Genomic DNA, 16086 nt, shown 5'->3' with positions numbered 1-16086 from the left:
CTTATAGAGCCTTGATGAGGAAAGTCTCGATAAAGTTCAGTAGAAATCTTTCAATTCATTTTTCTTTTTTAACCCTTACAAGAAGGAAAATTTACCAAACTCAGATACAGAACCGGTATTAAGTAACCTCAGTGAAGTAATATCAACACAAACCACTTTTCATTCGATAGCCTAGCACCCAACTAGTCATCCATAAAAGGTAAAAAATTCTTAGTTTATCAATTGGGTTCCAAGCCAAGAACTCTAACAAAGCCCACATTTTGCAAATTTTTCCAAAAAAATAATATCGCCATTAAATCATAGTATACTTAAGTAGAAAAACATATGAAAGTTATGGTTTCCTCTATCTAAAACATAGACATAGATCAATCCAAGTGTTGAAAAAAATCTAGGAAAAAACTAGAGCATGAAGAATAACCAGTTCAACAACCCATTTAAGGTTAGGTAATAGAGTCCACCAGCCGAGTCTAGGAAAGAGGAATCTCCTATGTCAACCACAATTCTAAGACTAGCTTCCCATCATCAAAATCAAAATTTTCAACAAAATCTGATACAACAGAACTAAGTAGGTTACCATACCATGGTACAACCAAAGTATCCACAATTTTAAAGGTCTAACTCAAGCTTCAATAAAGTCCAGGTGAAGCAAACTAGGAGGAGTGACCATATAACATTCATGTTAGAGGGTAAGACACCAACCTTGGTCTCTTAAGGTATAGTAGCCTGCTATAAGAGTGTTATAAATAGACGCAACCAGAGCAAGTGGAGGTGGAAACCTCAACAAAAAGAAGAGTCTAAAAGTCAGCACAAAAAGACCAAAGCTTCAATCTAACCCACGTGAAAATTCAGTCGCGCCCATCTCACATTCAAAAGTATCCTCAATAAAAAATAGCTAGGGACTGGCACCTAGGCATTAGAGTAGTGGAACACATACCAATGATAGTTTTCTCAATCCAAAGTAAGAACATATATACATCCAAGTAGTGGAAACCTTCTTGAAACCAATATTATCCAATAAGAAGCAAGTCAAGCATATGTGTCATGAAAGCCTAACCAACTCCAAGTTCAAGCCTAAGTAACGTCAGAGCAAAACAAGCATAAACTAGAAGTCTATGAGCTACTTTCATCAAATAAACATAAAAAGGCACACAACCATGAGTTTTTTAGAGCAATACATAGTCAAATAGAGTAGATTAGAGTCAGTCAGAGAACAATAAAGTAAAATTCCAAGGTCCTTTGTAACAAAACAATCCCACACTATCAAGGACTTTAAGTAGGATCAAAGTACATTGCAACAAATAAAAAGTCAATCTGGGCTCAAGTTAGACCCATGTTAATAAAAGGAAGGGAAACTGAAAAAATCATTTTTCATCCCCTTAATAAGAATGAAACAAAAAAGTGTTCAACAATACAAATCAAGCATTTCAAGAGCTAACTTCAAACCTTCTAAATGTAGTATGAGTGTAATATTTCCATATGTATACACCAAACCATTCCAAGACCCAACTTGAAACCACAAGTAACCATTATCAAGGTCGATCAAGTCTTATAGTAGCTAGAGGAACCCATACTGCACAACCAAGGCCTGGCCAATGCTTGTTGCTTAAGTATTATAAACTTTAGAATGCCCTTGGACCATAAGCAAGAATACTATCAAGTTCTTCAATTTGCCAGATCTAAACTGAAAAAGGTACAAGTTAAAATCTCTTATGCAAGAGTAGAAAGTGAAAAGGTAGTCTATTGTTCACAAATCAAAAATTGTATTTAGAATGTCTATTAAAAAGGCTTGTTAAATGCATCATCATGGCAGAAGACCAAGAACCCTTCAAGTGTAGGAACCCTTTCATTTTCCCATTCATTGATAAGACAAATAAAAAGAAAAAACCAACAGATAAGTGAGGGAAAGAATCCCTCACCTTAATTATTGACCAAATTCATAGTGAGTTGGCATTTGTATAATCAACATGCAAGGACTTTGCGTGATTGTCACATTCCAAGCTACCAAAATCTGCAAGAGCCTCTTGCATCAACATAGCTGAGATTTGGGGCAAACCCAAAACCTCACCATTTTTCAGTTGGATGCAACCTAGCAAGGCATGCAAGATGTTATAAGGCATGAAGTATCATGTATGAAGCTTGAGGGACAAGAGTCTCCTAAATAGGATAGCAACATAGACGTTGTAGCTTTGATTTCTTTCACAAGCAGAATCAAGTAGTAAATAAGAGGTACCCATGCTTTCAATAACATAACATCATAAATGCATGATGTAGAAATCAATGTGAGCAGTAAATAAGACCTGCATGATTTTACCATTTATGGTCGCACCCATCAACAAATCACAGGGGGAGGACTATGTCTAGATCCTCTAGATATGTAGAAAGCAAACCAAGGGGGGACAAAACTAGAGGGTTTACACAGTGAACCATTGACTCAACGAAGGTAGCCCAAATCAGCATGTAGTAGATGCAAGAGCAGGGAGAGAAAAGTAAAAAAGGACGAGAGAGAGTCACCGTCAATTTAATGGCACAAGGCCCAATTTGCAAACCACTACTTATTCAAGGAAACCATTCTATGAAGCAAGTGACAATCACAGCTAATTTAGTGGCATCAAGGCCCAATTTGCAAACCACTACTTACTCAAGGGAAGTATTCCACAGAGCAAGTGAGAATCTCATAGATGGGTGGGTAGAAATCAATATGAAAGCCATCTTAACCACAAGGTGACAATTTCTTGGGGCAATCCAAGGAAGTTTGATAGGGGTCAAAATGATTAGGGCAACCTAGGAGGAGGGTTTCAAAAGGTGTCAAAGGGGTTAATCTCACTCAAGATAGAACAAAGGGATGGGTAGAGGTACCCACCCACCCTTATGCTCAAGGAGTACTGCAAATCCTAAGGATGATTGGAATCATTAGGGTAGTAAAAGCCATCCTAGCTTCCAATTATCCATTTATTAAATTGGTAGGGGGGCAGCTCATCAAGATGTATCAATTTTGAAGGGGCAATGAGAGCATTCCAACCTTCTAAGTGCCAATAATTTAAGGTAGTCAGGATTTCATAAAAAGTTTCATTCAGGGGATTATTACACAAAAAATAGCAATTGTCCATTGAGTTAAGCTACAACACCAAACGTAGTAAAGCCACCACTATAAGAGAGTTTTTTGTGAAATAGATATCAAACAATTAGGGTAAGGTTTATGAGAACATGTAGGTGCCAAGATGAGCAATCGTCATGTGTTAGAAAGCTGAAGCAACTACTAGCACAAGTAAAATGACACAAGAGTGTGTGTTTCTTTAAAGGAACCATGCAATGGCCATCGAAACATTGTAGCTGGATGAAGCAATCATAGCCATTAAAATGACAATGTGTGTGTGTGTGTGTGTGTATATATATATATATATATATATATATAGATAGATAGATAGATAGATAGATAGATAGAGAGAGAGAGAGAGAGAGAGAGAGAGAGAGAGAGAGAGAGAGAGAGAGAGAGAGAGAACATTGATTTCTCTAACTCTATCTCTAGAGGTGTATATTGAGATTACTTGAATCATTTGTCGTGTGTCACCATGGCCCACCCTCGTCTATATGTAACACGGGGTCCAACTGAAGGATCAAGGTTGTAGTGAAAAGTTGGATCAAGATTCAATCAGAATCGTGGATTTTTTTGGCATCGTGCAATTGTAATGGCAGAAAAAGTAATCTCTGCACAGTCATAACTTTCAAGGTGGGGCCATGATGCCTTTTATTTGTGCATTAAAGTCAAGCTTAAAGTAGATTCTTTCATTTATGTTCACACAAGTATGCACAACATTCACCCTTACTACTATAAAGAGTCTAACTCCCGGTCCACATCAAGGCAATGCAGAGATGCACACTGTATGTAATCTCGGCACACTTTGTGTAATCTCGACACACGCAAGAGAAAACTTTCTCTCTCTACCCCTCTCTCTCGCACACACACACACATACTCACAAGCACAAACACATTTACACCCACACACACAATGAAGTGTGCTTTCTCATCCAATCACCCTCAATCACAACCAAGTGATGGATTGGGATCAAGAAAACGTGGAAGGTGATCATATGCTTGAAGAGTTCTTTGATGAGGATTCAAGCAATGCAAGTAGTGAAAGTATTGATGACGATTTTGAGGTACTCCATGAAGAAGGTGACGTTCTTGGAGAAAACGTGCCTCTTGATGATCAAATGGTTAAGGTGTTTCCGGATCCAAATCTCTATGTGTCCACAACATATTTTTCCTTTGATAAAGAGGCTTATAATTACATGATAAGAGTGCTTCAAAGTGGCCTCTCCACAACATTGGAGACTCTTAAATCCTATGACTCTAGAGACATGTTGGATTTGAAGAAGTGGTGCAAGATGAAGGATGAGATTCTTGTTGGGTATGATGAGGACAGTAGGCTTTGTTTATACTCGGGAGATTCACAGACGGTGAGAGTTCCATGTGTTGAAGATTGGGAGGATATTGTAAAAGTTGCCCACATTGTTGAAGGATCAAAACACCAAGGGTTTAATAAAACCCTAATTTCCATCAAGTCCAAATGGTGCATTGAAGTTAGGAAGCATGGTGTATCTACCATATACATCAGAGAGTACATAAATGCTTGTGGGTGTAGCAATGCAACAAATGCTTCAACTTCAAGATCATGGCATCAAAGAATGGACCTGAATAAAGAGCCTCCAAATGTAATCACTACAAACTCCTCCGATCTAGAGAGGCACCTAAAGACCATCATGATCAAACACAAGACAAGGCTAGTGATGGTCCGCTCTTCCAAAAAATCTGGCGCATCAAAAACTGTGATTGATTATATATGTCATCGAGGTGATGTGTCTTGATGAAGGTGAGATAAAAAGAGAACAAGTACATGAAAGAAATGTGGTTGTCCATTTAAAATACAAGTGATAACTACCAATGGGAAAAATGGTTTTCATATTTATCTAAACACTAGTCACAATGGTCATGTCTGAGGTTCAAGAAGTGATATATATCGCTTGCCCGTCCATCCATCCATAATTGAGTGTTGCATGGAAGTCCTCTTTGATCTTGGGAATGCTCGATATGTTGCTTCCATGTCTTTGTCAAAACAAAGATTTCACATGGAGCGAGCCTCCCCTCTTGATTGTACTATCTACAAGTTCTTTATAATACCGCATGAAATCAATATCTTGTCTTATCAAATGCATTATCGAGGTAGCACTTTGACTTGCTTCTTTAATAAATTGCTTCATACAAAGGATGCCCTCTAAGTGATCAAGTTGATATATCTCTCATATCAAATGATGATTGGGGTTCTATGCATATGGTCACAGAGACTAATTCAAATTTCTTTTCTTCTTACATTCAAATTTTTATACAGGTGGTTTATTGCTAACCATACAATACAAAAGCAGTTAATGACAAAGATAAGCCTTTTATCTTGATCATTCAAGATGACTAGATGTTGCAAATGGCCAAGCAATTCTCTACAAATAACTCATGGGCTATTGACAACACATTTAAAACAAACATATAATGTTTAGCATTGTATGTTGCAATGTTGCCAAACCAACAAGGTGTTGGCCTACCAATTTGGTTCATGTTGTGTACGATAGATCTTGGCTGTCATCATTGCTTTAAAGTTGACAGGTATTGTAGTCTTTGAGAGGATGGGCCACATTTGTCGGCCAGCTATTGTGATTGATAAGTCACAACAAGAACTAGAGGCTATATCGAAGGTCGTGGATGAAGACCCGACTGACGCCAATGAAAAAAAATATTAGGTTGCATGCCGTGTTTTACTTTCTTGGTTCCATACCAAAATAGCATGGTGGAGAATCTCTTATCTCAGGTATTATACTGCTAAGCTACTTAATTATAACTATTTGATCTAACAGAAAAAAGTGACCTCAACATATGCAATTTGTTTTGAAATGTAGGTTCCAAAGGAGTTAAGGGATGATGTTTATACTGATTTGTCAAACTTAATGTATTGTGCAATAGAATCGGATTTTGAAGGCAGATTTCAAGAGCTTTTGATGAGGTATTCACCATACCCAAATATAGTTTGTTATGTCACTAATGGATGGTGTGGGGGGGATTGCATGTGGAGAACCTGATGGCCAAGGTTTGGATGAATGTTTAGACATGGCAATGCTGACACCACAAAATTGGTGGAGCGCTTATGGCAATATATTAAATATTTTTTTTGGATGCTCAGATTAATTGATCTATCTTAGAGCTCTTGCATGCGCTTGTGGGTGATTGGAAGTTTGGAAGTCGCATCGGTGGTACCCTTTTCAGGTTCTTTCAACAAAAGCAAGAAATAGGTTATTTTTCTCTTTCTTGATTGACACAAACTATATGTTTAAGGTTTGGATTCATGTCTAATTCATGGTTTGCATGGTAGCTGACTTTGGGCGATATGGCATTCAGGGGGTGACAAACATGCAAACAACAAAAATGCTTGAAGGAGAGAGAATCTTGCAAAGGTTTCAAACCACAACATTTTCCTTTCAGGTTATAAATGAAGGGTCACTTCTCTTCAAGATTCAAAGTACCACAAATGAGAGTATATGATATCATGTCAGCTTGCAAAGCAATTATTGTGATTGTCCAGATTGGAGCAGCCAATGTAAGAATCTTAATGGTGTTCAAATGATAGTACTGACTCACTTTCCTTGTTTGAAATAATTTCTACATGGTGGATATGAAGACGCATCCAACATCTACAAAGATGCCATGCATCATGATTTTGAAGTGCACGATAGTGACGATGATATACAAGAGAGGAAAGATGATGTGGTGGATCTCATCAACCACCTCAAGGGTGCACTATCAACTATATAGAAAGAGGTGTATTCCAAGGATCCCAAAGAGATTGAAGTCATCAGCAAGATTCCTCAGAGCTTGGAGCTTTGTCACACACACATAGTACAATTCTTCTATTCTCTAATCATAACTTGGGTGCAAGGAGGAAAAGAGAGGAGCTACCTCTCGACATGTCCCAAGAAATAGGGCAGGTATCCTGGAGTGCACCTGTAGCCCCAACTAGAGAGAGAGAGAGAGAGAGAGAGAGAGAGAGAGAGAGAGAGAGAGAGAGAGAGAGAGAGAGAGAGAGAGAGAGAGAGAGAGAGAGAGAGAGAGAGAGAAGATTGTCGAGAGTGAAGTGAGATAGCATAGGAAAGAGTGATGGCGGTGGTGGCCAAGGTGAATCAAGACGTAGAAAATGTAGGCTCCCATCTATAGCAAGCAAAGGAGAAGAAGTTGGTGCATGCTCCCATGAGTAGCAAATCAAGTTGGTGCATGCTCCCATAAGTAGAAAATTAATCGTGTACGGTATGAAGGGCTTGAGCGCCAAACTTGCCAAGCTTAGGTGGATCACTGTGGGTGCAACATTCTCTCTCCCTCTCTCTCTCTCTCTCTCTCTCTCGCACACACACACACACACACACACACACACACACACACACACACACACACACACACACACACACACACACACACACACACACACACACACACACACACACACACACACACACACTTGGTCACAACATTTAACCATGATAATATTTGGAGGGGTTCTGATTGTGTTCTGAATCATTGTATCTGGCTTTAAAAATGTGACATCCAACCATCTACACTCAATCTTAATTTGGGTTGGTGTCTTATGGGAGGTTTACCTTATGGCTTACTATACTTAATGATTACTGCTAGCTTTTGCTATGGAGAACACAATGGCTAAGTGAGGCTATCCACTATGTTGTTTCAGTAGCGTGGTGCCTCTAAAAACTTAACTTTGTGGGAGTAGTCCCTTGTGGAATTAACTCTTAGAAAGAAAAATCCCTTGTGGTTCTAACTTTAAAAGGTAAACCTTTCCCTATATGGCGCCTCTTGGCTCCTACGAGGAATTCTATGCAATATCTGTCGCCACCAATCCCTGTCCCTTTCTGATGATAATGGCGGCCCGGCGAGGCTTGTAGCTCAACCTTTTCATAATATCTCCTCCTCTCTAGGTCCCACTCATGATCTCAAAGGGGATTGCACACAGCAAAGGGCTTGCAGAGTGCGGCCATACCTGGCATGCTGTTTGGGTGACAACTGCTGACATGCTTTTGACACATACACAACCACTACCCCTATATTAAGGTGAGGGTCTCTTCCCTTCACTTAGACTTGGGTCTATCTTTTTCCTGTTAGCATACATGAAAAACAAAATTATTTTAGGTTTTGGGCAATGGGTTTTTGACATATCGTGTCCTGTGCAAACAACTTGATATGGGCAACATTGGGTGTACTGATAATGAGAGAACAAGATGTCATTGGAATTTTACTTGGCTTTCCCCTAGCACTTTGGAGATTATTTTATGATTACTTCTGCTCACAAGTTCTATATTTCCCTCAAAATTTTAGGTTTTAGATAATCTCTCACTCTGTTGGATGATTATGATAGGTTTTTCTTACTTTAGTATATTGAAAGAGAATGGTTTTTGCTGGTCTCCAGTCCTGCTCACTTTCCTTGAAAATTTATTAAAACTAATCTATGCAATCACTATAATAGTTGCTTATGAAAAAATGTTTTTTACACTACATATTACCTGAGGTGGGTTTGGTATTGTAACACAGGGAAACTTGGTGGCCTTGACTTGCTAAACTGGATTTTTGGTATCTGTGCTTCATTATGCAGATGTCTTCTGCTAATTGTGTCTAAGAGAGGAAACATGGTCTACAACACATTTTTCTTATATAGTGTTGCAACACAGTAAGCAGTAGGGGCCCTACTATATAGACTTAGCCAACCCATAAATGGATTATACCTGTTTTAAACAGCAAGGAAAGTTACTCCTCAGATATGCCATATTTAGCCATGGCCCACCACACGGTGGTTTTAATTTCATCAAGCTGTATGGCTGATCATGCCCCCGATATTTTTTTTTAGAGTCTCACCTAAGTGTTCATCTCAAGTTAAAAAACAATGAATATCGGGTATGAAGAAGCCTTTTTATGTACCTGCAGTTAAGTAATGACCAGTTGGAAAACCTAGTATAATACCATAGTAATGCTCCCAAGAGAAACCACCTTTACCATGTAAAGTTACTCAAAGCCGACCATTGTAGTGGTCCTTACCATGCTGTAGAATGGGGAATAGAGCCCACCAAACAGTGGTCGAATCACTTATATCATGCCATGCTAAGTATTGTAATCCCGATTATTTAAGTACACCATTTGTTAAAGTACATGCATTTTTATGAAACAACACTTTACCATTTAATAAAAAAAATGACAGTAACGAAATTATTGATGCTAAGCTTAGTGACCAACCTGAGTTGGCTGAGTTGTAAGCTCCATACTTGGTACAATAGAGGTGAAGAAAAAACACATTCCTCACTCTTGACATAGGTAAAACACATGCTAAGCTAAGTGAGGGGAAGAATACACCCTTACCTCTTTAAATAGAAAAAGAATTCGTTTTGAGTTAGATTGCTTTATTGCTAGCTCTGGCTTTTTGGCTTTGGCTAATACTTCTCTGACCCTGGCAATTACTTCTCTGGGCTAATAAATCTGCTAATATTTTGAAATTCAATCCCTTATGGTAAATTTGCTTACCTATTGCAAAGTACTGGCCTTCATCTGGTCTCAAGATACTCCTAGTTGACTTTATTGTTTACCCAACAAGATCTTTTTCTTAGAGATGATGGATCATTTTTTTGGGGTATAAAACTAACATACCCTAGTTACAATAATTTGAGAGCTTGCTTTTGTATTAAAAGAAGTTGGAAACAAAGAATTTTATAGCCAGTTTTACTATGAGTAGTTTGGCTTGTTCTATTTAAATGGCTTGACCTTGGAGCATATTTTAAAAGATAAAGTTATAGAACTTTGCAATGCATGCAAGTTTTTTTCATACATTTTTAGCTAAAGCAATACAGAGGTTAGTCAACATTTGTTTTAGTAAATGGTTTAAAAAACCCAATAGTGATATTTTGGCAAAAATATGATTTGTTAAATAAAAAATCCTTGAGATGTTTAATATGTAGGATAGTAGCTAGTCTAATAATCTCTAAGTTTGACATGGATAATAACCGATGGATTCTTTGAAGCCTGCCATACGTAGCCAAGTCTAACATATCTGTTGTCTTGACTATATGGATGCAAGTGAGAATTCTATCTTGGCTTAAAAAGGTTTAGCTTGTTGCAGTTCGACTTTGAAAACACTTGATGATTTAATTGGGATAGTTTTGAGACCTTTGTACAAACTCATTTGGAATGATGCTTCATTCTTATTATGTTGTACAGTTATGAATGAAGGACTGAGTTGTTTCTGTACTTATCTTTGCCTAAACATCTTTAGCCAGTCGTCTTTTTGAACATCTTGTTCATTGGTTGTATTTATTATAATTAAAACAGCTTCACACACCCCTAAACGCCAAGCCCTCCCAGACAACTAGGAGGACCAGGACGTTGGCTTTGGATATTTCTTGTCTTTAGGCTTTTAGTAACCCACTGTCTATAATTCCTTGGCTGGTTGACAGGTGCTAGGTGGTCTCTCCTTGACTATAGACTAGATTCCTACTCACGACTATTGTAGTCTTTTGGCTCAGTTAGTTTTAAGTAGCAATTTATTCCAATTCTACTCACCCATGCTTAAGTAAATTATATTTTGACAATTACACAAACATGCTACCTATTACATATATGAAGACTTTTGGGAACAAGAGGAAAAGCTTGGCATATATCGTCTAAAGACTACTCGATGACAACCATACTTTTTTTCAAAATTGGCTGACAAAGCCTTAAAACTCCTACAGGAATAATGTCTTCCTTGAAGACGATATCTGATATTATATTAGTAAAAACAATTCTACCCTCTTCAGGGACACTCCAAATTGGCACTTCTATGCTAGAGTCTTTTTGTTAAACTCATCTTTCTGATGAGGTAGTAGGCCCATACACAATGGGCCTACTGCTAAAACCCATTGTGTATGGCACCTGGGATAGGGCGGGTACACACACATACACACACATACTTGGTCATAGCATCTACCATGATAGTATTTGGAGGGGTTCTAATTGTGTTCCGAATCACAGTACCTAGCTTAAAACATGTGACATCCAACCATCTACACTCAATCTTAATTTGAGTTGGTGCCTTATGGGAGGTTTACCTTATGCTTTACTATACTTAATGATTACTGGTAGCTTTTGCTATGGAGAACACAATGGCTAAGTGAACCTATCCACTATGCTATTTTGGTAGAATGGTGCCTCTAAAAACCTAACTCTGTGGGACTAGTCCCTTGTGGAATTAACCCTTACAAAGAAAAATCCCTTGTGGTTCTAACTTTAAAAAGTAAACCTTTCCCTATATGGTGCCTCCTGGCTTAAACCACTACAAGGAATTCTATGCAATATTTGTCGCCACCGATCCCCTTCCCTTTGTAATGATGATGGAGGCTCGGCAAGGCTTGTAGCTCAGTCTTTTCATAATATCTCCTCCTCTCTAGGGCCCGCTCATGATCCTGATGGGGATTGTGCACAATGAAGGGCTTGCAGAGTGCGGCCATACATGGCATGCTGTTTGGGTGACGACTGTGGACATGCTTCTGACACATACACAACCACTACCCCTATATTAAGGTGAGGGGCTCTTCCCTTCACATAGACTTGGGTCTGTCAAGCTCTATATTTGGTACAATAGAGATGAAGAAAACACACACTCCTCACTCTTGACATAAGTAAAACACATGCTAAGCTAAGTGAGGGGAAGAATATGCCCTTACCTCTTTAAATAGAAAAAGGAATGGTTTTGAGTTAGCCTACTTTATGGCTAGCTCTGGCTTTTTGGCTTTGGCTAATACTTCTCTGCCCCGAGCAATTACTTCTTTGGGCTAATAAATCTGTTAATATATTGAAATTCAATCCCTTATGGTAAATATGCTTACCTACTACAACGTACTGGCCTTTATCTCGTCTCAAGATACTCCTGGTTGACTTTCTTGCTTACCCAACAAGATCTCTTTCTTAGAGATGATGGATCAATTTTTTTGGGTATAGGACTAACATACCTTGGTTACAATAAGTTGAGAGCTTGCATTTGTATTAAAAGCAGTTGGGTACAAAGAATTTTCTAGCCAGTTTTACTATGGGTAGTTGGCTTGTTATATGTAAATTACTCGACCTCGGAGCATATTTTAAAAGATGAAGTTACAGAACTTTGCATTGCATGCAAAGTTTTTTCCATACATTTTTAGCTAAAGCAATACATATGTTAGTCGCCATTTGTTATAGTAAATGGTTAAAAAAACCCAATAGTGATACTTTGGAAGAAATATGATTTGTTAAATAAAAAATCCTTGAGATTTTTAATATGTAGGACAATAGCTAGCTAATAATATTTAAGTTTGACATGGATAACAACTGATAGATTCTTTGAAGCCTACCATACGTAGCCAAGTCTAACATATCTGTTGTCTGGACTATATGGATGCAGGTGAGAATTCTATCTTGGCTTAAAAAGGTTTAGCTTGTTGCATGCAGTCCGACTTTGAAAACACTTGATGATTCAATTGGGATGATTCTGATACCTTTAAAAAAACTCATTTGGAATGATGCTTCATTCTTATTATGTTGTACATTTATGAATCAAAGACTGAGTTATTTCTGTACTTATCTTTACCTAGACATCTTTAGCCAGTTGTCTTTTTGAACATCTTGTTCATTGGTGTGTATTTATAATAATTAAAACAACTACACACACCTCTAAATACCAGGCCCTCCTAGACAACTTGGAGGACCAGGACGCTGGCTTTGGATATTTCTTGTCTTTAGGCTTTGAGTGACACACTGTCTATAACTCCTTGACTGGTTGACAGGTGTTAGGTGGTCTCTCCTTGAGTATAGATCAGATTCCTACTCACGACTATTGTAGTCTTTTGGCTCAGTTGATTTTAAGTAGTAGGGTAATCCAAGTCTACTCACCCGTGCTTAAGTAAATTATATTTTGACAATTACAGGAACATGCTACCTATTACACATACAAAGACTTTTGGGAACAAGAGGAAAATTTTGGCGTATATCGTCTAAAGACTACTCGATGACAACCATACTTTTCTTCAAAATTGGATGACAAAACCTTAAAACTCCTATAGGAGTAATGTCTTCCTTGAAGATGATATCTGATATTATATTAGTACAAACAATTCTACCCTCTTCAGGGACACTCCAAATTGACACTTCTATGCTAAATACTTTTTGTTAAACTCGTCTTTCTAATGAGGCAGTATGCCCATACACAATGGGCCTATTGCCAAAACCCATTGTGTATGGCACTTGGGATAGGGTGGGTACACACACACACACACACACACACACACACACACACACACACACACACACACACACACACACACACACACACACACACACACACACACACACACACACACACACACACTTGGTCATAGCATCTAACCATAACAGTATCTGGAGGGGTTCTGATTGTGTTCCAAATCACTATATCTGGCTTAAAACATGTGACATCCAACCATCTACACTCAATCTTAATTTAAGTTGGTGCCTTATGGGAGGTTTACCTTGTGCTTTACTATACTTAATGATTACTGTTAGCTTTTGCTATGGAGAACACAATGTCTAAGTGAAGCTATCCACTATGCTATTTCGTTAGCATGGTGCCTCTAAAAACCTAACTTGGTGGGAGTAGTCCCTTGTGGAATTAACTCTTAGAAAGAAAAATCCCTTGTGGTACAATAGAGGTGAAGAAAACACACATTCCTCACTCTTGACATAAGTAAAACACATGCTAAGCTAAGTGATACCTCTTTAAACAGAAAAAGGATTGGTTTTGAGTTAGACTGCTTTATGGCTAGCTCTGGATTTTTGGCTCTACCTGATACTTCTCTTACCCTAGCAATTACTTCTTTGGGCTAATAAATCTGCTAATATGTTGAAATCCAATCCCTTATGGTAAATATGCTTACCTATGGCAAAGTACTGGCCTTTACCTCGTCTCGAGATACTCCTTGTTGACTTTTTTGCTTACTCAACAGGATCTTTTTCTTAGAGATGATGGTTACAATAATTTGAGAGCTTGCTTTTGTATTAAAAGAAGTTGGGTACAAAGAATTTTCTAGCCAGTTTTACTATGGGTAGTTGGCTTGTTCTATGTAGATGGCTCGACCTCGGAGCATATTTTAAAAGATAAAATTACAGAAGTTTGCATTGTATACAAGTTTTTTCCATAAATTTTTAGCTAAAGCAATACATAGGTTAGTCAACATTTATTATAGTAAATGGTTTTAAAAACCCAATAGTGATACTCTGGCAGAAATATGATTTGTTAAATAAAAAAATCCTTGAGATTTTTAATATGTAGGACAATAGCTAGTCTAATAATCTTTAAGTTTGACATGGATAACAACTGATAGATTGTTTAAAGCCTGCCATACGTAGACAAGTCTAACATATTTGTTGTCTTGACTATATGGATGAAGGTGATAATTCTATCTTGGCTTAAAAAGGTTTAGCTTGCTGCAGTTCGACTTTGAAAACACTTGATGATTCACTTGGGATAGTTATGCTACCTTTGTACAAACTCATTTGGAATGATGTTTCATTCTTATTATGTTGTAAAGTTATGAATCAAAGACTGAGTTTTTGTTAGCGGCTGGACACACCCAACGGAGGATGATTGCCCGGCAGGATATTATTTTTTGTAATTATTCTTTAATTGAGAAAAACCGTCATTTCACCTTTGTAAATAGTGGGACTTGCAGAAGCTTCCAGATTGTATACCATTTTTGACATTTAGACTGAGTGAATGGTTAAATTGGAACATTAGGGTTTGAGATTGTAAGGTATTTATACCACTTTTGACCTTAATGAAAAAAACCCTTTGTCACTTTATAAGTTTTTGTCTGTGTGAGTGAGCATACTCTGTGTACGAGAGAGAGTGAGAAATTTATCTTGACGCTACATGCGCACCGGTGGCCGGAACGAGTGCGGAGAAGTGCAGCATGTTGCCCTCGAAGAGAGCTACGCGTCAATACCTACATTGTGTGTGTACGATCTGGCTTTGCGAGCTCGATCCACGAGCTATATCTGGTGATTCGATGAGCATACGTTGTCTGTTTTTGCATTTCAGCATATCCATGTGTTCGCATTGAGTAGAACTACACATAGGCACTTTAGTTTTCAAAAACGACGACTTGCAAATTTCGACCAGATATCCTACGTGATTTTGCACCTGGTGTTTAGGGTTGGCGTTTTGGTTCATGGACCTTAGGGAGAGCGACCTATTGGTGTTAATAGGGTTTCCTTCAAGTTCCGTAGCGTTTCGAGAACGTTTGATGGGTATTTGGCTCTTGAAAGCATTGTAGGAAATCTCCTCTTATGTACTCTTGAAGGCTGTAGCTTAGACATTGGGTAGAGACCTCTGTAGGAAGTAGTCGAGAGTTGGTCGAGTGTAGGTTGACACCCTATGCTTGCTTTCACGCGTCTGCTGTTCGAGCTTCATCCTTAGCTGACAAATCTTGTTAGGTGAGTTCTCGCTGTGCTGACGTCCGTCGCGGTGTATCCGCCAACATTGGCGTGGCTGCCGGGGACGAAAACCCTAGGTAGGTTACCGAGACTAGTCCTTGAGGATAGAGATTCTCTGGCTTTCTAGAGTCTTGTTTTACATTTATATAGGATCAGAGGGTGGAGGACTCTCTAGGTCTTAGGAGGAGTCTAGGGAGCGAGTGTCTGGCCTAGATCCTTCGACTTAGGTAGACTTAGATAGTTTTAGGTTAGTTAAGTTGTGGTGTAGAGAGTAGGAGTTGGAGTGGTAGCTTGAGAGTCCGGAGAGGCCAGGAAGCAACCGAGACACCAATATCACCATCTCACATGATGAGTAGGAGTAGGGTAAGTAGGACATCATGATTTATGACCTGGAGCACTTCATGCATGTTATATTTGCTGTTAGGCTTATCAAAAGGTTGTAAAAGACAGAAAAGAGTGTTTAGAAGCTGAAGTGAAGTTCAAAAGTTTCTGTGAGTAATTTTGAGAGAGCTGCAGAGCAT

The 16086-nt window shown here is 38.4% G+C and overlaps 1 protein-coding gene across 1 annotated transcript in view; it reads left to right on the top strand.

Moving 5' to 3' along the window:
- Positions 1-4053: 4053 nt before the first annotated feature.
- The window catches only part of LOC147421489 (uncharacterized), a 34333-nt gene continuing 22300 nt past the window's right edge, over positions 4054-16086 (top strand). Inside the window, exons 1-3 of the mRNA XM_086502941.1 lie at positions 4054-4713; positions 5623-5745; positions 5947-6050. Of these exons, the coding sequence (XP_086359067.1) occupies positions 4054-4713; positions 5623-5745; positions 5947-6050 (887 nt within the window). The remainder of the gene's footprint in view (positions 4714-5622; positions 5746-5946; positions 6051-16086) is intronic.

The sequence above is a fragment of the Adiantum capillus-veneris genome, chromosome 27 (genome assembly GCF_014529385.1).
Source record: "Adiantum capillus-veneris isolate H3 chromosome 27, ASM1452938v2, whole genome shotgun sequence".
NCBI classification, from domain to species: Eukaryota; Viridiplantae; Streptophyta; class Polypodiopsida; order Polypodiales; family Pteridaceae; genus Adiantum; species Adiantum capillus-veneris.
Note: the sequence above shows the minus strand (reverse complement) of the source record. Positions and strands in the feature narration are given on the sequence as shown.